This window comes from Gorilla gorilla, chromosome 4, assembly GCF_029281585.2.
Source record: "Gorilla gorilla gorilla isolate KB3781 chromosome 4, NHGRI_mGorGor1-v2.1_pri, whole genome shotgun sequence".
Classification (NCBI taxonomy): Eukaryota; Metazoa; Chordata; class Mammalia; order Primates; family Hominidae; genus Gorilla; species Gorilla gorilla.
This window is the reverse complement of record NC_073228.2, coordinates 29,254,878-29,278,602: the sequence shown is the minus strand read 5'-3', so window position 1 is coordinate 29,278,602 and position 23,725 is coordinate 29,254,878. Positions and strand designations below refer to the sequence as shown.

The following is a 23,725-nucleotide window of genomic DNA, read 5'->3' as shown; positions in this document are numbered from 1 at the left end:
AAGCTGAAACTGAATCCCTTCCTTACACCTTATATAAAAATTAATTCAAGATGGATTAAAGACTTAAATGTTAGACCTAAAACCATAAAAATCCTAGAAGAAAATCTAGGCAATACCATTCAGGACATAGGCATGGGCAAGGACTTCATGTCTAAAACACCAAAAGCAATGGCAACAAAAGCCAAAATAGACAAATGGGATCTAATTAAACTAAAGAACTTCTGCACAGCAAAAGAAACTACCATTAGAGTGAACAGGCAACCCACAGAATGGGAGAAAATTTTTGCAATCTACCCATCTGACAAAGGGCTAATATCCAGAATTTACAAAGAACTTAAACAAATCTACCAGAAAAAAACAAACAACCCCATCAAAAAGTGGGCAAAGGATATGAACAGACACTTTTCAAAAGAAGACATCTATGCAGCCAACAGACACATGAAAAAATGCTCATCATCACTGGTCATCAGAGAAATGCAAATCAAAACCACAATGAGATGCCATCTCACACCAGTTAGAATGGCAATCATTAAAATGTCAGGAAACAACAGATGCTAGAGAGGAAGTGGAGAAATAGGAACACTTTTACACTGTTGTTGAGAGTGTAAATTAGTTCAACCATTGTTGAACTGAAGACAGTGTGGCAATTCCTCAAGGATCTAGAACTAGAAATACCATTTGACCCAGTGATCCCATTACTGGGTATATACCCAAAGGATTATAAATCATGCTACTATAAAGACACATACACACGTATGTTTATTGTGGCACTATTCACAATAGCAAAGACTTGGAACCAACCCAAATGTCCATCAATGATAGACTGGATTAAGAAAATGCAGCACATATATACCATGGAATACTATGCAGCCATAAAAAAGGATGAGTTCATGTCCTTTGCAGGGATATGGATGAAGCTGGAAACCATCATTCTCAGCAAACTATCACAAGGACAGAAAACCAAACACCACATGTTCTCACTCATAGGTGGGAACTGAACAATGAGAACACATGGACACAGGGTGGGGAACATCACACACTGGGGCATGCCATGGGGTGGGGGGCTGGGGGAGGGATAGCATTAGGATAAATACCTAATGTAGATGAGGAGTTAATGGGTGCAGCAAACCAACGTGGCACAAGTATATCTATGTAACAAACCTGCACGTTGTGCACATGTACCCTAGTACTTAAAGTATAATTTAAAAAAATGTTGTGTTGAGTGGGGTGAATAATAAAATTATTGGGAAATAAGATCCATATAAACTGTATTATAGAAGCTATTTCACATAATTACTTTTATGTATACAACCATGGCCTTTTTCAGAAGTGGTCTGAGTGTTTTGCAATGATGGTTTAAAGAATGCATAATTTGTATAGCAGGAAGAAGAAAACTATAGGAATCTGACACCAGCTTGTTTCATAAGCTTAAGTGTGAAAAGGAACATAAAACTTCAAATCCTGCATATCCCAAACGCATGAGTATTGCACATAAAATGGCTGTGACTATGCGCATGAGCCTCTGCATGAAAGTTCCCTGCAGAGGAACCCAGCTGCCCACTTGTTTAGCAATTCCAATCTGGGAAGACTGCTACATGCTACTGTTTGACTTGAATTATATTTTCTTATCTGTCCTTGATCTTATTTCTGAGTGTAAAAATGTGAGAATTTATCTTAATGCTAAAAATATGTTGTTCTAGTCAAACTAGATTTAATTTTTGGATTAATCTCACTCCTTAAGTTTAATCAGCAGCAGGCATTATATTTAGTCTTTGACTAACAGGAAAAGATCCAGGCAACGTGTTCTTGGTGCTGCCAATATTGTGAGATAGTCTCTTTCACCTTCAGGCTCTAAGTGAAATATTTTACTGTACGATTTTATATTCCTTAATAGAGAGCATATCTCTCTCCCAGGTATACATCTACATCTATAAACATCAATCACTGATGTTTTTAAGGTGTCCTTTGAACATTAAATAACCACAGTGTGAACATCCTAGATTAAAAAAGAAATCTCAACAAGAACTTGATTGATATCACGTATTCAGGATCTATCTCAGGATCCACGCCATTGATAGGAAAGAAGGCGTCTCTCCTCTAGAGTATATTTCAGGCATAAAATATTAAATAGGAATTCATAAAAGGCATATTACTCATCTTAAATCAATTCACCATGCTAACAATCAGTGTTGAATACAGCTTGTGGTATTGAGCTCTTACATAGGGTAAGTTAAATTATTAGATAAGATCTTAAACATGAAATATGATCATAGAGCTTAGCAATTCAGAGCACCTTCTCTGGGGTCAGACTGCCTAGAATGGAATCTCTACCACACACTGGCTGTGAAATCTTAGGTAAAGTTTTGTAACTTCTCTAAGGTCCAGTTTTCTCATCAGTAAAGTAGGGCAAAGATGGATAGATACATAGATAGATAGATAGATAGATAGATAGATAGATAGATAGATAGTTAGATAAATAGATAAGGATAGGTGATAGATATATACATTTATGAGAATTAAATAAGCTAATATGTATAAAGTGCTTCGCACAGTGCCTGGAATGTTGCAAACACTGAAATAATGGTAACTGCTTAATTATTATTATCATGATATTATTATTAATCATATTACCATCATATTGTTATTATCATCATATTGTTATATCATTCTAAGCAAAAATATTTTATCATCATATTGCTATATCTAGGCAAAAATATTTAAACAATTGCCAATTATTACATGATACAGTTATTACCACACTTTACTCTCTTCCTTCATCAGAAATAAAAACTAGGCCCAACCTTGCATCAAGTTAGACCATATGCCACAGAGATGATGCTGTGCTTAAGAAGGCCCAGTGCCTCCAGCTCTTATAGAGTTGCAGCGTTTCTCATCTGGATGGTGTCTCATAGACCATCTGTGTCAGGACCTTTATCTACAGGAAAGAAGAGTGAGGCCCAACCATGGTGAGGCGTGAAGACTGCAGAGCTGGGAGCCACAGGGGTGGTGTCCCCAGGAAGGGAGTTCCCAGCCCTAGGCTCCTTCCTGCCCCTGGCTCTCCCTGCCTTGACCTTTGGGAATCTGCAACATCTCCTTTTTGAGTTGGCTTTTTCCTACATCACACACACACACACACACCACCACCACCAGCAGCAGCAGCAGCCCCAGGAGACTGTCTCCCAGAATTCTTCATACCTGTTTGGAAGATGACCTGCTAGAAAACCGGGATCTCTCAAAACTTGTCTCTTGCCCCCAAAACTGATCGCGTTTCTTCTCATTTGGGTCTCTTCTATATTCCTGTCGTCTCAGACAAGCCTGAAGAACAACAATAAAATGTTTGTCTTAGGACCATGGCAAGCTTGGGTAACTTTATGCTTAACTCCAATGGTGAGGAGCATGAAATAAATGATATGCATCTCCAGGTGTTCATCAAATACCTCTCACCAAGTATAAAGACCAGGTATCACTCTTCCCTTTGCTTAAAACGCTAGGTCAGACGTAATAGCCATTGCTTTAATAAATTCAAACAATAAACATACTGAGAGGCATTTTGTCAAGAATGTACCCAACTGTTGCCTTCTCAAGGAGGGCAGCACGTGTTACACCTTGTGAATTTCTCTTTCTGGTCATTCTCTCCATGGCCCCTCCCTCTTCCTACCTTCACTATACTGTGACCCTGGAGATGACACCCTAGTTGCGGGATGAGAATTGTCAACATCAGAGCATGTGTGTTTCCTGCACTTGGAATCTCCTCTGTTAGAAGCTCTCTTGGCAAAACCGGCTGATCTACTAAAAAGCCTGCTGCTGTGGCCTTGCCTCTCTTTAGTTTCCTCTGCCTTCTCTTCTCCAGGCCAAATTAATTGTCAGAGTTGCAATGTATATTAATTTAAGCTTGAATTATACATATTTTTTTCCTATTGTAGGTAGTTGTTTGTGGTTTTGAGCCTGTTTCTCCTGCTGATCATTGAGAACCCTGAGAGTAAGGACAACTTCTTATCTTTGAATCCCCCAGCATCCAGCATTTAATTTTAGCTGAATTGCAGCTGGCCAGGTGCCCAGTGGCTCATGCCTGTAATCCCAGCACTTTGGGAGGCCGAGGCAGGTTGATCACTTGATGCCAGGAGTTCGAGACCAACCTGGCCAACACAGTGAAACCCTGTTTCTACTAAAAACATAAAAATTAGTTGTGGTGGCACATGCCTGTAATCCCAGCTACTCAGGAGGCTGAGGCATGAGAATTGCTTGAACCTGGGAGGCAGAGGTTGCAGTGAGCCAAGATAGTGCCACTGCATTCCAGCCTGGGTGACAGAGCAAGAGTCTGTCTCAAAAAATTAATAATAATAATTTTAGTTGAATTGCATTTTTGCTTTGGAGGAAAATACCAATCCCTAAGTGCAAAATAAGAAAAATAAAATTACCAATGAAAATAATTCCCCATGTTTCTTAACAAAATTAAAATAAAATCTGGTACCAAAATATTTCTCCTGTAGTACTAGGACTGAACAAACCTGAGGATATCATGTACTATGGAAATTTCAACTGATTTTAAGTACCTCAAAATAGTAAAAGTTTTTTTTTTCCCCCAAGATGGAGTCTCGCTCTGTCACCCAGGCTGCAGTGCAGTGGCACGATCTTGGCTCACTGAAACCTCCACCGCCCTGGTTCAAGCGATTCTCCTGCCTCAGCCTCCCAAGTAGCTGGGGTTACAGGAGTGTGCCACCACACCCGGCCAATTTTTGTATTTTTAGTAGAGACAGGGTTTTGCCATGTTGGCCAGGCTGGTCTTGAACTCCTGACCTCAGGTGATCGGCCTGCCTCAGCCTCCCAAAGTGCTGAGATTACAGGCATGAGCCACCGCACCCAGCCCAGTAAAACTTTTTTGGAATGTTTCTATACTTGCAGATCCAGTAGCCCAATTCAACTTTGCCTTGCCAGGGCCAAATTATCCACTGTCATAGAAAACGAATTTGAAGTAAAGACCAACAACATTGTTTCTAAACTAGGCCTGACAACTGCCCTTCCTGGCTGGGTTGAGAAAGGAAAGATTCCTTCAGCACGTTTCACGCCCTCTGTTAGAAAAAGCATCTCCTTCCGTGATGCAGTAGGACCTACCAGAATTTCATGCCATGAGTAAGCCTGACATTATGCTGTAAGGTTAAGAATAGAAATGACCTGATACTAACAAAACATTTACTCCTTGGAATTGGGACAGTTATTCACACCGTGCTTTATGTCTGAATTGCAGGTAACACCCTAGCCTCCGGGCTCATCACAGTAGCCAAGTGGTCACCTGCAGGAAGTGGAATCCTAGATTCTGGGGAGAAAGACGCAGCTTCACTCCAACTGGCTTGGGAAGGGACAATATCTGTCCCACAGTTAATCTTCTTTCCAAAAACTATGCCACATAGATAGTAAGTCACCATAATAAACACTGGACGCTGTTTGTTTTAATAATTTAAGCAAGAAAAACCAAAGAACACTAGGCAGTAACCATAATAAATAAATTAAACAAAACAAACAAAAAACACCCAATCATAGAGAAACCCAGGTAATCCTAAAGGGAGTCGGCTGGAAAGTGTGACGAAGTTCAGCTAAACGTGTGCCTTTGTTGTTCCAATCCTTTTACAAGGACTTCAAATGGGAGCTTGTGTTTGGAAAGAGCACTGGCGTGGAGTGTTGTTTCCGAAAGGGGCAGATGTCTGTGCCGTCCTAACCTACTGGTATTAAAGGCAAAAGAAGAAAATGCTGATGGGCTGAAAGTGGAGGAGGCAGTGTTAGCAAATGCACCAGGACCAAGGCAGATTTTGTGGGATGAACAGAATTCTTGTGGGCTGAGTGTTTTTTGAAAATTCTCTCCAAGAATGCATACGACTTAAATATTTCTTTACCAAAAGGGGAGGAAGAATAGATTGGTTTGCAAAGTTGAAAAAAAATTTTTTCCCTCTAGTTCCTTGTTCCTCTTTTTACAGAGGAGCAGAACAAACCAGTGGCAAGGCAGGTACTTAAACTTTTATCTTGACAGAGCCAAGCAATCTTTCTGTGTAAATCAAACATGAATCCTCTCAAAGTTATAGCTTTGCTGAGAAGGAACACAGGGGCAGAGCAAATATCCAGACTTACAGTCGTAGAAGCAGCAAGAACCTTTGCCTTATTCCCTGCAAGGGCTGGTTTTCTTTGTATTTGCAATTGTAAATGATTTTTTGTCAGCTGTTGATGTTGTTTTTGTGCGGGGTGGGTGTGGGGAGCCTAAGGTGACTGGGCAGGGGAGGACGGAATCCATGGGTCAGGAGAGGAATGGATTTGTAATTCATAACCACCAGCGGCTTCCCTTAGCCTGGACTTAAAGAACATTCTCCCCTTTCAATTGCACGTGTCAGGATTCGGATGGCTATAAATAAGTCTCTGATCACGTGGCAAAACTGGCCGAGGGCAGTCTTGAAATTGAAGGCTTCAGGTAACTTTTTATTTCTTCCTTCTGGGGAGATCAGGGCTTCTTCCTTCCCTCCTCCATTGGTGTTGACCCCCACCCCCCTAGTGCGTCCCCCTGACTACAGCATACGTAGTCAGGCTGCCTTCTGTACAGAAGGTACCACTGTGGGGGCAAAATGCAGAATGTGCATCAGTGTCTGTGGGGATGACGTGGGTTTTGTGACTCACTATAACTCAATCCTGGTAAACACGACAATCCCCAGCTCTGCCACTTTCTAACATAGTGACCTTGGGCGAGCTGACTAATGCCATTGATTCTTGCTCTCCTCATCCGTAAGAGGAAGTTGCAGATTGTTGATACGTTAACATCAACAAGGCATACAGTTGGTGATATGTTAATAATGGCTGGCCCTTGGGGAGTGTTCAATCAAAGGTGCCTACTAACACCATCACCATCACCACCACCACCACCTCCATCATCACCACCACCTGCACCACCACCACCACCTCCATCACCACCACAACCATCACCACCCACCACCACCACCTCCATGAACCACCAATACCTCCATCACCACCACCACAACCATCAACCACCACCACCACCACCTCCATCACCACCACCTCCATCCATCACCACCACCATCACCTCCATCACTACCACCACAACCATCACCACCACCACAACCATCACCACCACCACCACCACCATCACCACCACCAGCACCTCCATCACCACCACCACCTCCATCACCACCACCACCACCTCCATCACCACCACCACCTCCATCACCACCACCACCACCACCTCCATCGCCACCACCACCTCCACCACCACCACAACCATCACCACCCATCACCATCCCCTCCATCAACCACCACCACCACCACAACCATTACCACCACCACCATCATCTCACCACCGCTGTCTCCATCAACCACCACCACCTCCGTCACTACCACCACCTCCATCACCACCACCACAACCATCACCACCACCTCCATCAACCACCACCAACACCTCCATCACTACCAACACCTCCATCACCACCACCTCCATCACTACCACCACAACCATCACCACCATCACCACCACCATCACCACCTCCAACACCACCACCACCTCCATCACTACCACCACCACCTCCATCACCACCACCACCTCCATCACTACCATCACCACCTCCACTGCCACCACCACCTCCACCACCACCACAACCATCACCACCCATCACCATCCCCTCCATCACCACCACCACCTCCACCACCACCACAACCACCATCAACCACCACCATCACACCTCCATCAACCACCACCACCTCCATCACCACCACAACCATCACCACCACCTCCATCAACCACCACCAACACCTCCATCACTACCAACACCTCCATCACCACCACTACCTCCATCACCAGCACCACAACCACCTCCACCACCACCACTACCATGTCCATCAACCACCACCACCACCACATCCATCAACCACCACCTCCATCATCACCACCACCTCTATCAACCACAACCACCACTACATCCAACGACCACCACCACTTCCATCACCACCACCACCACCATCACTACCATTTCCATCACATCTCCATAACCACCACCACCACCTCCATCACCGCCACCACCACCATCAACCAACACCACCACCTCCATCACCACCAAAACAATCACCACCACCACAACCATCACCACCACCACCACCACCACCACATCACCACCAAACCCCACCACCCATCTCACCTCCCCACCATTACCACTGCCGCCTCTACCACCACTGCCACTCCCATCACCACCAGCAGCTGTCACAGCCTTTTAATTGCTGTTCTCAATCCCATTTCCTGGTTTACTTCTATAACTATTTCTAAAGTCAGCCTTTGCCAAAGCATATGACTCTGATGTTGGTCGCAGAAGAAGAGAGAATCTTTCTGTCTAGTCCTGAGGTTCATCCTTGTTTTTCTGCCCTGTAAGTAGAGGTCTGTTTCCTATACCCCAGCCAGCCAACTGAGCAGCTCCTGCTCTCAGTCATTCAGGGTCACAATGAAGCCGCTTCTCTTCAACATTACAGCTCTCTGAGTCCATAGTTGTGCTCAAAGTTCCTTTTGTTTCTTTCATTATCAATCTGATCCCTCCAGTCATCATGTGACTTCAGAAGCCATGTGCCCCAGGAACACTTCCCAGCCTCATAATTCTGGTATAAAGCCATCAGAACCACGACCCGACTTTACATCTCCAGCCAGAATGGCATCTGTTCCTCTACCTCAGGATGCACTTTGAGAAGTGGGAGTTGCCACTTCCTTCAGTTGGTTTCTTTTTGTTGTTGTTCTTGCGATCTGACTTGCATACCCCAGAGTCTAGCGTTTTAATTGTCCTCGGTAACATTATTAAAGTTCATTAATTTTAAGAGGTCAAGAAATCAAAGGCACAAAAACAGTTTGAGATAGTATTCCCCTCCAGCTAGTTTTTTTTCCTGTTTTGGCTGTGAAGAGTAGAGCAACACATACCTCAAAGGTGAGCCAGGAGGAGAATCCCTCACCTCCGTCCCTATGGGAAGAAAAGTTGATTTATCCCCAGTCCAGCTCCCTGAGTGGACAACTCCAAACCCTCGCCACCCGCTATAAAGTCACCTATCGTGTCCTTGAACACATGTATATTGAGATATTTAGTTGATTTGCACTTGAAAGAATCAAGATGAATAAGCGACATGAAATGAAACCAGTTTGAACACATTTAATAGATTATAGAAAATCACTCTGAAATGCCAAGTGTAATCTTTGCCTTCAGCTTTCCAGTGGACATTAATGGCTAAATTCTGCCTCCAGTTACATAAATCATTTGATCAAAAAAAAAAAAAAGAAAAAAAAAGCTAGGCAGCATGAAAATCCTTGAAGCAATAAAGCCAAATTCTGAGATGGCATATAATTATATACTAGTTACCAGATTCTGAAATAGCATGCAATATGCCAAATAGATGTTTATTTCCTCTTGTTTTCTCAAAAGGGTCCCACCCAACCACTGAAAGGAGTAGTATCAAAATAACTCAGGGCGAGGTTAGCCCTCCTCTCTTGCTGCTAGCACACAGACCTGCAAAGGCACTGAGAATTTGCTGCATACCAACACTTAGCATATTTTAGGCTGCAGCAGGAATGGTTTACACAAGAGGTTTCTAAAGCCTTCAATTGGAGCCAGTTCATTAAAGGTGAGTCAAATACAGGAAGGGACACATGCCAAAGTGCAGATGATTTGGGATTCGTGTCTAGTTATTAGGTCTTACACTATTTGTATGTCCTGAAATGGGGAATCCCTGGTCACACTGGACCTGGAGTGAAAGCTGGGATTTCCATAGGAAGTCACTGGCCAAACTCATTGATGATCCAGAGTGCCAATATCCACCCACCACAAAGTTACCATAGCGAATTATCTAAATGCACATGGGCTGTCTATGAGCTGAGTTACTGAGGGGTCACTAACATCATGCAATTGATCCTTTTTTTTTTTTTTTTTGAGACAGAGTCTTACTCTGTCGCTGAGGCTGGAGTGCAGTGGCGTCATCTCGGCTCACCGCAACCTCCGCCTCCTGAGTTCAAGCTATTCTCCTGCCTCAGTCTCCCGAGTAGCTGGATTACAGGTGTGCACCACCACACCCGTCTAGTTTTTGTATTTTTAGTAGAGACATTTAGCCAGGCTGATCTCAAACTCCTGGCCTCAAATGATCCACCCGCCTCTGCCTCCCAAAGTGCTGGGATTACAGGCATGAGCCACTGCGCCCGGCCTACATCATGCAATTGATTCTTAAACCACTACTTTAAATTCTTTCTGGAACCAGGCAAGGGATAGATCAATAATATAACAAAAAAAAATTTGCTGCTCCCTGCAAAGTAGTTACTGTGGGTTGCTATTTACTTACTTCAATGATATTTAGAACATCTTAAAGACAACCAGATTTATTTTTTGCAGACCTTGTGGTAAGTGGTTTTGAAAATGCTCAATGAGAGTGGATTTGACTTTTAGGAATAGTCACAAGTCAGCTGGCTCTAAGTCTGACAAGCTTAGTTGGTAGCCAAGTTAGGCAACACAGGCTTTCATGAATGTCAAGGCAATTGGTTCAACATTGAAGAGGGAGACTCAGCCCCTGCCCTTAAGAAGTCGTGGTCCAGGTTGAGAGGATGTCACACAAAAGACAACGTGCAGCCGGGTGCGGTGGCTCACGCCTGTAATCCCAGCACTTTGAGAGGCCAAGGTGGGTGGATCACTTGAGCCCAGGAGTTCGATACCAGCCTGGCCAACATGGTGAGACCCCCGTGTCTCTATAAAAATACAAAAAATGTAGCTGGGTGTGGTAGCACATGCTTGTGGTTCCAGCCACTCAGGAGGCTGAGGTGTGAGGATAACTTGAGGCTGGGAGGTTGAGGCTGCAGTCAGTTGTGACTGCACCACTGCACCCCGACCTGGGCAACCACTGCACCCCCACCTAGACAACAGAGCAAGACCATGTCTCAAAAAAAAAAGAGAGAAAAAAAGACAATTTCCAATGCAGTTTCATAAGCTCTGTGCAGGAAGCATGAAAAGAGTGCTGCAGTACTAGAGTGGTGGAAATATTCTGAAGTTATGATAGTTATGGCTGCAAACTTGGTAAATTTACTAAAAGTCTTTAAACTGTACACTTAAAACACGTTGAATTTTATGATATATAATTTTTTTTTTTGAGACCGAGTTTCACTCTTGTTGCCCGGGCTGGAGTAGAGTGGCACTATCTTGGCTCACTGCAACCTCCACCTCCCGGGTTCAAGCGATTCTCCTACCTCAGCCTCCTGAGTAGCTAGGATTACAGGCACCTGACACCATGCCCAGCTAATTTTTTGTATTTTTAGTAGAGATGGGGTTTCACGATGTTGGCCAGGCTGGTTTCGAACTCCTGACCTTGTGATCTGCCCGCCTTGGCCTCCCAAAGTGCTGGGATTACAGGCGTGAGCCATCACACCTGGCCAGTAAAGTTGTTTTTAAAAACAGCTACTATGTGTATGAGCACAGAGATTCCCTTTAGTTCTAAATTAAAACTATGATCCTCACCACCTTTGCCCAGGGGAGCAAGGGGAAGAAGGGGGAAGAAGACGTTGGCAAAGTGGTGACGTGTAGGTTGGTTTTGCTTAGGTTCTGAGTCTTGGGCCTGCCTTTAAGTGAGGGAAAGCACAGAGGAGTATCCTATATTCCAATGGTATCGCCACATTTACATTTTAGATAGGTTTCAAGGAAACAGTCTGACAGATGGCAGGACTGGATGCTAGGAGGCCAGTTATAAGGATATTATAATGGTCTTGGACAGAAATTAGGGAAGTTGGAACCATGGGGTGGCAACAGAGTAAAAAGGAAGGCACAAGTGCGTGAGTTCTTAGGTACACTTGGCAGGACTTGGTAACTGGTGGGATGGGGATGAGGAGGGAGAGGAAGAGACAGGGAAGGCTTAGACCATAGGAGGGGCAGCAGGGAGATGGACATGGGGATACAACCATGGACATATTTGATTTCAGCTGCCTGTGTGACATCCAGGTAGACATAGCCAACTGGGAAATACACATATGACTCTGATACTCTGGGGAGACCCAAGATTACAAGTCTTAGTATACAGTGGTGGTTGAACCATAGCAGAGGATGAGATGAGTCACAGTGACCTTGTGAACTAGAAAAAAATTGGGCTGAGAACGGAACCCTAGGGAAATTAACATTTGAGAGCCAGGGAGATGAAGAGTACATAGAAAAGAAAATGGAGAAAAATGTGAGAGAAACAGGAAGAAAATCAAGAGAGTGTGATGTCAGAGAGCCAAAGGAGGCTGGATATGGAGGCTCATGCCTATAATCCCAGCACTTTGGGAGGCTGAGACAGGAGGATGACCTGAGGCCAGGAGTTCGAGACCAGCCTGGGAAACATTAAAAAAAAAAAAAAAAAAAAAGAAAGAAAGCCAAAGAGTCATGTTTGAGAAGAAAGGAGTAATAACGTCAAAGGTAGTTATGACTGCAAAAAATAAAGACTGGGAAGGACCCCGGTGAATTTGGTTACTGACGTTAGCAGAAGAATTTCAGGAGAGGAGAGCGGACGTGATGGTCGGGCTGAAGCAGGACAGGGAATCCATGGGAGGGCAGGAAGCAGAGACAGAAATGGAGCTGGCTATTTGGGGACATCTGGGATGAGGCAGGAAGAAGCCAGCGCTGCAGCTAGAGAAGGACACGATGCCTACAGAAAGCTTTGCTCTTTTGTTCTTAAGATGGGAGAGACTTAAGCACGTTCGTGGACTAAGCCAACAAGAAAGGAAATGTCAAAGCTACCAATGAGAAGCCTGTGGATGGCAGGGGCTGGAGAGCAGAGGGCCTCAAATCAGGATCTCAGGCTGGGTACCAGCAGGAAGAGGGTCACTTCATCCTCCAAGATGTGGGGACTAGATGGTGTGTAGCCTGGAGCGAATGGGAGGAGGCTGAGTGGGTTCTCACCTGCCGGCCTTGGGGTCTTCATTTTGTTTCGTGTGAGTGTGTGAAACCGGGCAGGGAGTTCTTTGTTGAAACTATGGAGGTTGGAGGTTTGAAAAGGGTGAAAAGGTTTAAAATCGTGATGATAACAGAGGGAGCTGATGGACAAGTAAATGTGTTGACGTGAGTCATCCTTCATTCTTTTCTTTCCCTCACTCCGCCTCTCCATCTATCAGCAAGATGTCTGTTCTGCTTCTATTTCCTGGGCCGGGCTACTTCTCACCACCTCCACTCCTACCACCCCGGGCCAAGTCACCAGAATCTCTCTACTGAATTTCTATCATAGTTTCCTTACAAGTTTTCCTGCTTCTTCTCTTGCCCCTTCTAGTCCTTTCCCTATACCGCAGCCAGAGTGACCCTTAATACAACATAAATCAGATCATACTATTCCCCCACTTAAACCATCCAATAATTCTCACAGTGATAAGAATAAAATTGGGCCAGACACAGTGGCTTATGCATGTGATCCCAGCACTTTGGGAGGCCGAGGTGGGCAGATCACCTGAGGTCGGGAGTTTGAGACCAGCCTGACCAACATGGAGAAACCCCGTCTCTACTAAAAATACAAAATTAGCCAGGTGTGTTGGCGCATGCCTGAATCCCAGCTACTTGGGACGCGGAGGCAGGAGAATCGCTTGAACCCGGGAGGCAGATGTTGCGATGAGCCAAGATCGTGCCACTGCACTCCAGCCTGGGCAACAAGAGCGAAACTCTGTCTCAAAAAAAAAAGAAAAAAAAAGAATAAAACCTAAATGCCAAGCTATGTTCTGTGAGACCCAGTGTGACACTTCCGTACTTTCCCTGGGTTCATGTGTTCCAGCCCCTCTGGCTACCTTTGGTTTCATCCAGGCTGGTTCCTGCCTCAGGGCCTTTGCACTGTCTTTCCTTCCGATTGGGAAGCTCTGGGGGGATCTTTCCCATAATTCACCTCAACAGTCAAGTGTCACTTCCTCAAAGAAACCTCCCCTGCTTCTAAGGGATCACTGCCTCCAACCCCTTAACCTGTTTTATTTTCCTCATTGTATTTATCAATAACTGAAACTACCTTACACATTTCTACTTGTGTAAGTCCTTCCCCCCCTTAATCCTAGAATAAGAATTCCAGGAGAACAGAGGCTTTGTTCAGCACATAGTAGGCACCAAATAGATATTGGCTGAATGAATGAATGAAAAGGCAGTGTTAAGAGCCCAATGGAGATTAGAAAATAAAACGGCAATGGCTCAAAGCCACACAGTTGTGTGATTTTCTTCAACAAGGACCATAAAACTATAAGATTGATTTTTTCCTACGTGCCTGTTCTGGAGACAATTTCAAACAGGAGCCGGGTGGCAGAGGCATCTTTGTGAAAAGCAGTTAGACTCCCAGGGCGACCAGTGTGGATGTTTATGTTCTTATTTATTTTGCAGAAATGCCCCCGATTTTCTCGTCTTCTTATACGTGGGTTGGCACGTTGTGGGAGGAAATTGCTGACTCTGTTTCCAGCCCTAAAGCTAAGCCATATTATACAGGTGAAATCAGGTTACTGAGATAGGTCTGGTTTCCTTGGTGACCTGGGAGCTTTAGTTATATTTGAAATTGCTAAGAAGGGGAAAAACCTGATAACAGCAGCTCTGTGTTTTCCTCAGGGAAGGAGCGCTTTTCAATCCTCAGCCCAGGCTGAGGACGTGCCTTCCTGATTGGCGAGGGCTGAGGTCCCACTTCCGGTGGGATGACTGACGCTTTTTACCTGCTCCCAGGATCCCACAACCTAGTCTGGCAAGTTTGTCCTATGCCAGCTCCGGGTGACTGCAACCTCAGGATTCCTCAGGCTCCCTGTGTGTTTTGGTTTTGCATGTAAACACTGTAACTAGGGGGACCAGCAGTTAGCTCATTGTAAAATGTGCAAACCACCTTTCTTCTGGTGGGGATGACAACAGAAGGGCGTGTTATTTTCCAAATGGTAGGGCGACCCAGTTAACTCTTTCATGTTTTCTTTCCTTCTCAGTTGGTTTGTCAAATTTAAGCCCTAATGCCACTGGTGGACAAGGGCTCCATGCCAAAAACTGAGGGAAGTACTTTTACAGTGTTTATTTCATTTCTTTTTCATGATAATACTAGAAGTGGATACAACCATTATCCTTGTTTTTTTGTTTGTTTGTTTTTGAGATGGAGGAGTCTCGTTGTGTTGCCCAGGCTAAAGTGCAGTGGCGCGATCTCGGCTTACTGCAACCTCTGCCTCCCGGGTTCAAGCGATTCTCCTGCCTCAGCCTCCCGAGTAGCTGGGGCTTCAGTGCCACCACGCCTGGCTAATTTTTTGTATTTTTTGTAGAGACAGGGTTTCACTGTGTTAGCCAGGATGGTCTCGATCTCCTCACCTCATGATCCGCCCGCCTCGGCCTCCCAAAGTGCTGGGATTACAGGCATGAGCCACCGTGCCCAGCTATCCCCGTTTTTGTTTTTTTTTTTTTTTTTTTTTACAGACGAGGATACAGAGAGGTGAAGTGGCTTTTGCTAGTTACATACCTAATCGGTGGGTTTGGATTTTAGAAAACTTTTACTGCTTATCATACGTCGATGCTGTATTCTGAATTCCCTCTAAATACTGGAAGAGAAGGCAGAAGACCATTCTTGCTTTCTGCAATTACCTGATACTCAGAGTCCACCTTATGCTGCATGTCCCGCAGATACTGAACATCGCTGAAGAACTTCTGCCTGTCCCTTGCGTCATGCAACATGATTCCTAATCCCCGACCTGCACAGAAAAGATAAACAAATGTGCTGTGTTAGAGTCCTTTGTCGTGATGCCGTATTTGGATTTATTTTCATCTAATTGCTTTTATTTGTGTATTCATCTAATTTCCCTTGTTTGAAAGGCACAGATGCTCCTTTCAAGCTGAAGGGACTTCTTGTGTTGCTGTTGATGCCCTTACAGTCCTCCTGTTCCAGGCATAAATAATGCAGCCACCTTCATCAGGCACTTCAGTGTTCCTGTCCTGGTTACTCAGAGGGAGTTAGATTGACAGACACCTGATTCGGTTCTAGAGCATGACGAAAAGGAAAACCTGAGAGCCTAGCTAAATAAGCAGTGACCAAAGTTACAGGCCCCTGGTTACTTAAATTTATTTATGTAACAATGATTGCACCCTTATTTCTATCCAGGGACTGTGCTGGGCACTGGAGTATAGCAAGCAGCAAAGCAGACACGACCCTCATCTTTGCTCTTTTTTTCTTTTTTCTGAGACGGAGTTTTGTGTTTGTTGCTCAGGCTGGAGTGCAATGGCCAGTCTCAGCTCACTGCAACCTCCGCCTCCCGGGTTCAAGTGATTCTCTTGCCTCAGCCTCCCTAGTAGCTGGGATTACAGGCGCCTGCCACCAGGCCTGGCTAATTTTTGTATTTTTAGTAGAGACAGGGTTTCATCGTGTTGGCCGGGCTGGTCTCAAGTTCCTGACCTCAGGTGATTCACTCGCCTCAGCCTCCCGAAGTGCTGGGATTATAGGTGTGAGCCACCACACCTGGCCTGTGTTGCTTATAATCCAGGGTGTGAGACTGACTTTGAGCAAGTGAATCCTAACTATGATAGGCCCTCTGGAGCAGAACTATGGGGCTCTTTGAGAGCGTTATTATGGGAGGGCATAACCTGGTCTGGAGGGGTCAGGCAAGGTTTTCCTTAGGCAATGACACTGGGTTTGACAGAGTGAGCTAGCTGAGAAGTGGGACAGAGAGGACAGCAGGTGCAGAGGCTTCAGGCATGAAGGAGCAGGTGCAGATGAGGCAGACGGGAGGGGAGCAGTGCAGCTGGAGCAGAGATGAGGAAGGAACAGCCCCGGAAGGGCTGCAGGGGAGGCAGGGGCCAGCTCCCATGGGGCCTCGAAGGTCATGATTCAAAGAGTCATAGGAAACTCCTGAAAGGTTCCAGTCTGGGAAGTAAATGATTAGATTCGTGTTTTTATTTATTTGTTAATTCTTTTTCTTAGAGACAAGATCTTGCTCCACCATCCAGGCTGGAGTGTAGTGGTGTGATCATAACTCACTGGGTATAGTGGCTCACGCCTCCCGAGGTGAATCACTTGAGCCCAGGAGTTTGAGATCAGCCTTGGCAATATAGCAAGACCATTTCTATTTAAAACAAATTGAAAATTATCCAGGTATTGTGATGCATGCCTATAGTCCTACCCACTCAGAGGCTGAGGTGGGAAGATCGCTTCAGCCCAGGAGTTAGAGGCTGCAATGAGCCATGGTCATGCCACTGCACTCTAACCTGGGCAACAGAGCAAGACAAAATCTTTTTGTATTTTAAAAGGATCCCTCCAGTTGCAGTATGAGAATGGATGGGGTGGGGGTGATGGTGGTAGAGTAAAAAACAGAAGTGGGAAGACCATTGGGAATATTTCATAGTAATCTAGATGTGATAAGATGGCAACCAGCATTGGGTAGCAACAGTGGAGAGAAAAAGGAGGAGGAGGTGGACAATGGGGAGGGAGAGGGGATCATAGCTACTCTTCTTATTTTTTTTTTGAGATGGAGTCCCGCTCTGTCGCCCAGGCTGGAGTGCAGTGGGGCTATCTCGGCTCACCACAACCTCCGCCTCCCAGGTTCCAGCTATTCTCCTGCTTCAGCCTCCCAAGTAGCTGGGATTACAGGCGTGTGCCACCACACCTGGCTAATTTTTTATTAGTAGAGACGAGGTTTCACCATATCGGCCAGACTGATCTTCAGCTCCTGACCTCAGGTGATCTGCCCACCTTGGCCTCCCAAAGTGCTGGGATTACAGGCATAAGCCACTGCGCCGGGCCAATAGTTACTCTTTACCGACCCTCTGGAAGGGATAGGCCTTGTTCTAAGCAGTTACATCAATTAATTCATTCAATCTTCTCAACAACGCAGTGAGGCCAGCACTAGATCTCTATTTCGCAGGTGAGGAAACTGAGGGCCAAAGGGATTAAGTAACTTGCCTAAAGTTACAGAGCTAGTGAGTGGAAGAGTTGGGATGTGAACCCAGAGAGTCTCGCTCCAGTACCCACACTCTTAACCAAGGGATTCAAGGGATGCTCAGGACAGAAAGTCATCAGGGCTTGCGATTATATGAATGGGCCAGGGGTGGAAGTCTCAGGGATGCCCAGGTTACTGGCTTGAGCAGCCAGTGGGTTGGTGCCAGCATTCCCTTCAGAAAACACAGGAGGAGCTGCTTTGTGAGGAGACAGCATGGCGTCACAAGCGTCTGCGGTGCGGCAAATGGAGATGTCAAGTGTGCTGTCAGACACAGGGATCTGGAGCTGACCGGAGAGGTACAGATTTGGGCATTGCTGGGATTCTGTGATAACTGAAGTTGAAGGAAGAATGGGAACGAAAAGAGAAAGAGGACACAGGGACAAAACCTCGTGAAGAACACAAATATTTAGAGAACAAGCCGCTGAAGAGAAACTCTGCGGAAAAAAAGGAAAAAGCCAGAGAGGCAGGAAGAAACCAGGTGGGTGCCGTTTCAGAGATGCCCAGAAGAGAGGGTTTCAAAAAGGAAGCTATTAATAACCTTGGTGAGAGCATTCATTGGAGTGACGGGGCTGGGAGGGCTGCAGAAGGTTGTGTAAATGGGAGGCAAAGGCGTGGAGATCATGCTTTCAAGAAGTTTGGCTTTGACTGGCATGGCCCAAATTTATGGCCAAGATATCTAAGCTCACAAAGGGATAAAATGGCACTGTTAATAACGACCCCTCATCTATGGGGTCATCAAAGCCCCCACACTATTCCTGCTTGTTGTCTACTGAAGCTCTTTCATTTATTTCTACACACACACATATACATATTTTTTACAACTGCTGTGTGTGACAAGGGCTGCTAGGCTCTGGGGAAACATCAGGATGGGACAGGCGACATCTCTACCTTCAGGTGTATACGTTCTGCGGCATTCCCTCGCTCCTCCTGTTTATTCAGTTGTGCAGATATTGGCAGAGTCAGGCTGCCCCTGACTCATGGTGACCCAGCGTCTGGTCTGGTAGTTATGAAATCTCACATGGTTTATCGTCTGGCCCTGAACAATGGGGAAAACTTGTGCTCGTCTCTTGGGGGCTATTTTCTCTGGAGTATGGAAAGTTGGTCTTTTGACAGTCAGAATCTGAAACTACAATCCAATGTGTATTTCCAGTCTACACACAAAACATACATTTTGTCTCTGAGCATTTTAATAATCACTTATGGGACTATGATTTAAAAGATCACTTTTAGCTTTTCATCTGAATGTGTACCTGCATAGAATGAAGCTACCTTTGCACTCTTTTCAGAAAACGATGGTGTTAAAACAGGCAGAAGGATAAGCTCCTGCTGCTACTGTGGGAAAGAGAAGCCTGTCTGAATCTTATTCAGGCAGAGACCATAAAGACTCATAATAAAAATATGTTAATGGTCACTAAAGGGGAGCATCCCAGAGTCCACTTGGATGATACATTTTGGTTGCCAAAGTTAATATAGAAAGCCGGTTAATCTATCACGGCTTTAGAGCAGGGTTAATTTAAGGAGGCTTCTAAGTCAAGAGGCATGAAATAACTTTGTCTAAATAGGTAGGAAGTAGCACCCTTTGAATTATTTGCTAAGTAATTCAAATCTCTGACTTCACAATCACCTACCAAATAAAGGACTTTAAAATACCTGTAATCCCAGCACTTACAGAGGCCGAGGCGGGTAGATCACTTGAGGTCAGGAGTTCGAGATCGGCCTGGCCAATATCGGTTTTGCCAATATGGCAAAACCCCATCTTTACTAAAAATACAAAAATTTGCCGGGCGTGGTGGTGCACTCCTGTAGTCCCAGCTACTTGGGAGGCTGAGACAGGAGAATCACTTGAACCTGGAAGGCGGAGGTTGCAGTGAGCCAAGATCGCACCACTGCACTCCAGAGAGAGACTCCATCCCCTCAAAAATAAATAATAATAATAATAATAATAAAAATAAAATTGCCTACAAAAGTCTCTCTTCCTTCCCATAAACTCTCTATTACATTGTATTTTACAATATTTAGAAACATCGTGGTGCCACATGTAATTTTTTATTTAAATACATCAAGTCTTCATGAGATTAAACAAATATTACGGGAACCAAGAAAACGGTATTAGTGTCAGACCAAGAAGATGGTGGGTTACCTCAGTTTAAGCAAACATTCTCTGTGTTTGCTTGAACTTCATACCGCACTCAGTTTGAAAAACTGACCAGGATGAACAAGAAACAGAAATAACAGTATGGAAATAAAACTACATGAGATAATGCTTAATTCATGGATCTCAGCTTTGTGGGCCTACTCAACCAGATGGCCACTTGAAGCCAAGAATTTTTCCCCAGCAAACACAGAGGGTTGGGGTGGGGGTGATAATAAAATGTGAGCAAGGCGCATGTTTCTAAAATAGCACTCTGTATTCTCTTCTATCGCTCACCTTTGAACTGCTTCTTAATTTAAAACCCACTCATGGTTATGCACACTTCTGTTTTAAGTCTTTCTGGTGATTATGTCTTGTGCCAAATCTGTGCTTTAGAAATCAACATAAGAAGCCATATTAAGTAGGGAGAGAGAAAGGAGGAGGGAGTTGGAGGCAGGTGGAGAAGGAAGGAGGGGGTCCTGCCTTGCTGAAAGCAAGAGCGAGTAATTCTTCTTGGCCTCAAAATTCTACATATCTGTGAAATTTTAATGGGGAATATTCTAAGAACTTTGTGACATACACGTTCTTCTCTAGTGTAATTTTCCAGTGAATTCCAACCAAGTTTTCCTGACTGAGGGGAACAGAATCTGATTGTAGAATGTTTTTCAGTGCTCCAAAAGTCATGCATACGTACCATCCTTCTGTTTTATGACCACATTTGTCAAAAGAACTGATTTGAAGGAGGCTGTTCTTAATAACAATCAAGTTAACAATCAAAGTCTTATTGGTTTCTTACTATGTTCTCATAAGAGAAGGACATCACTAAAGTTAATATTCTGTTAAGCAATAAAGGAAAATGTAAACAATCTAACCTCCTCCTTAGACAGAAGGTTGCTTTGAAATAAAATCTAAATGGCTATTGTTAATACTGGACAATCAGGCTCAAAAATTACTCCCTTTCCACAATTAGGTGATTGGAGAAGGATTTTAGGAGACCTTATTCAACCTTTTCCCCAATTGATTAATTTGTAATGTCAAACATTATAGGATTTGTTTAAATCTTAGCTCTAAAAAAAACTTTGCATTTTAAAGTCTTAGCTTATAAACATGTCTTGAGTATAAGCAACAAAGTTTGCGATTTGGGCCCAATTTAAGAATACTGTGACTGCAGAGAAAAAGGGGGAATTGGTTGGGAAAGGTAAGGAGATCTTTCAACTCTTCCAGCCAATTTGGCTTAAGAGTTGGGGGCGGGGTGGAGGGTGGGGAACAGACTTGTTTTTGGCGGTGACTCTTCATTTTACTGTGAAACTAGGAGAGATAGGTGGTCACATTTCGACCATCAAGCCCAGAAGAGAGGAGAAACTCAACGTGTAATTGGGAAACTCTGGGGGAGGAAACGTCACAGGTTTGACAAGCAATTCAGTGCCATCATTAATAACAATATCCAGCCAGGGAAACATAACGAGACCCCTTCTTTACAAATAATTTAAAACATTAGCCAGACATGGTGTTGGCCTGTGGTCCCAGCTACCACCGGGAGGCTGAGGCGGGAGGATCGCTTGAGCCTGGGAGGTCGAGGCTGCAGTGAGCCCTGACTGCACCGCTGCACTCCAGCCTGGGAGACAGAGCGAGACTCCTTCTCAAAAATAAACAAAACCAATATCGACCATTTCGCATTCAGAAGCCCAGTGGGCCATGGTCTGTGTATACGTTTTCTGACCAGTGGCGTCTGCAGGAAAGAATGTGGGTGCGGGCGGCTGCCAGTGAGCAAAGGTTCACGGTCTCCCCCAAACCTGTCCCTTTGAGACAGAAAAAAGCTGGGGCTGGGGTCAGCCGAGGTGAGGGGACGGCCAGGCCACCGGATGTCAGGCCCGGTTTCCCTCCAGAATCTTGTAAGTCGAAAGGGAAGGTTGTCCCCCATCCTGGGAGAACTGGAGCGGAGCAGCGGGGGCGAGGGGGCCGTTACCTGTGGGTCTGCCCTTCCTCCCCTGCCGGGGCTACAGGGGTCGAGGGGCTGGGCGGGCGGGCGGGCCGGTCCAGGGCGCAGGAGTCGCCCATTAATTGCGCGGGGACGGCCCTGAGCTCCTCTTCCTCCTCCTCTTTTTGCTTCTTCACTCCCTACACCTGCCCCTCTTCCTCCTCCTTCCCCGAGGCTGCTTTCCGCGGCGCCGGCCGCCTTTGCCTGGGGCGGAGGCGGTGGGGGCGGCTACCGGGCGTCCTCCGGTTTCCCTAGCAACCGCGCCTCCCCGCCCCCGCGCGACCAGGTGCAGCCGCGAGAGCACGGGGCGGGGTGGGGCTGTGGCCCCGGGGTCCCAAGCCAGGCGTGGGCGCCAGCCGGTTGCCGTGGGAACGAGGCGGGCTGCAGTCGGGGAGTCAGAGCCACGCTGGTGGGCAGAGAAGAGATGCCCAAGGAGGAGGCGGTTGGCTTTGTCTGGGTGCCCAAGCCCAGACCCAGATATCCAGGCCTCCGCTCCCTTCCCTGAAAGGGTGCTGTGCTTCATAAAAAATGAGATTAGAAAACGAGAGAGGAAAATATTTTTAATGGAATCAGGGAATGTGAAAAGCGGTACATGCGAAGGGGGAAAGATACTGCAGTCCTGGAGTTCGACCTCTGCAGAGGACATCTGGAATGCTCTGGTCCAACACGATAAAGAAGAAATAAGCGATGAAGCCAGGCACCCAGTCAGTGGCAGAACCGACATTAGAGCCCAGGCCTCTTCGTAATCAGTCGTCTTCACCCACTTTCCAAGGAGAGAGGTGCTTAGAGGCCTAGACCAGGCCCTACAGCTTTGGAGCCAGGGCACCAGAACCGCTACTACCCTCACCTTCTCTGTGCCAGGTTGATTTCTTTCTTTCTTTTTCTTTTCTTTTCTTTTTTTTTCTTTCTTTCTTTTTTTTTTTTTAGACAGAGTCTCGCTCTGTAGCCCAGGCTGGACAGTGCAGTGGCGCGATCTTGGCTCACTGCAACCTCTGCCTCCGGGGTTCAAGCGATTTTCATGCTTCAGCCATCCGAGTAGCTGGGATTACAGGCATGCGCCACCACACCCGGCTAGTTTTTGTATTTTTTTTTTTTTTTTTTTAGTAGAGACGGGGTTTCTCCATGTTGGCCAAGCTGGTCTTGAACTCCTGACCTCAAGTGATCCGCCCTCCTGGGCCTCCGAAAGTGCTGGGATTACAGGCATGAGCCACCTTGCCCGGCCTTGCTGGGTTGATTTCTGTCTGTGGTTCTCATGGGCAAATATGACTCCCCTATTTACTTTGCATATTTAGGCTCTCAACTTGTCAACTGATGTCAAGTTAGGGTATTTTTGATTGAGTGGAGAGTAAGGTAAAGGAAGAATAGAAATTCTTGGAACTTTCATCAGTGCCCGGAATCCCTAGGTGTCTGTGGTTTGACCGTCTTCTCAACACCTCCCCTTCCCCCCATTCAGTTGGTGCCAAGTCCTTGGCAGCGTCACATTCTTCTTTTCTTATCACTCTAGTTTTGGGCTCCATGACCTAGTTTTGGGCTCCATGGATTATTCTGAGGGCCTCCTGGCCACACCCTGGGCGCCTGTCCTCCACACCCTATCTTCACCATTTCCCCCATCCTATAAACAGCCTACATCTAATGTTGCTGGCCCCCTGCTTAAAAAGCCCTGAAAGGTTCCTCACTGCCTGTGGAA

At 45.6% G+C, this 23,725-nt stretch overlaps 1 protein-coding gene across 17 annotated transcripts in view; it reads right to left on the bottom strand.

Annotated features, from left to right (window-relative positions):
- MARCHF10 (membrane associated ring-CH-type finger 10) overlaps positions 1-22,349 on the bottom strand; it is a 112,918-nt gene extending 90,569 nt beyond the window's left edge. For 12 of the 17 annotated variants that reach the window (XM_055386910.2, XM_004041138.5, XM_019027771.4 and 9 more), the window contains exons 1-3: positions 22,027-22,343; positions 15,585-15,691; positions 3,196-3,315 (exon numbers count right to left, since the gene is read on the bottom strand). In XM_055386910.2, coding sequence (XP_055242885.1) covers positions 3,196-3,315; positions 15,585-15,674 — 210 coding nt within the window. In that variant the 5' untranslated portion in view covers positions 15,675-15,691; positions 22,027-22,343. Of the gene's footprint in view, positions 1-3,195; positions 3,316-15,462; positions 15,692-20,357; positions 20,589-22,026 lie in introns of those variants that run through there. The other 5 variants (XM_055386916.2, XM_055386914.2, XM_004041139.5 and 2 more) reach the window with 5 other exon arrangements.
- Between the last annotated feature and the right edge of the window lie 1,376 nt (positions 22,350-23,725).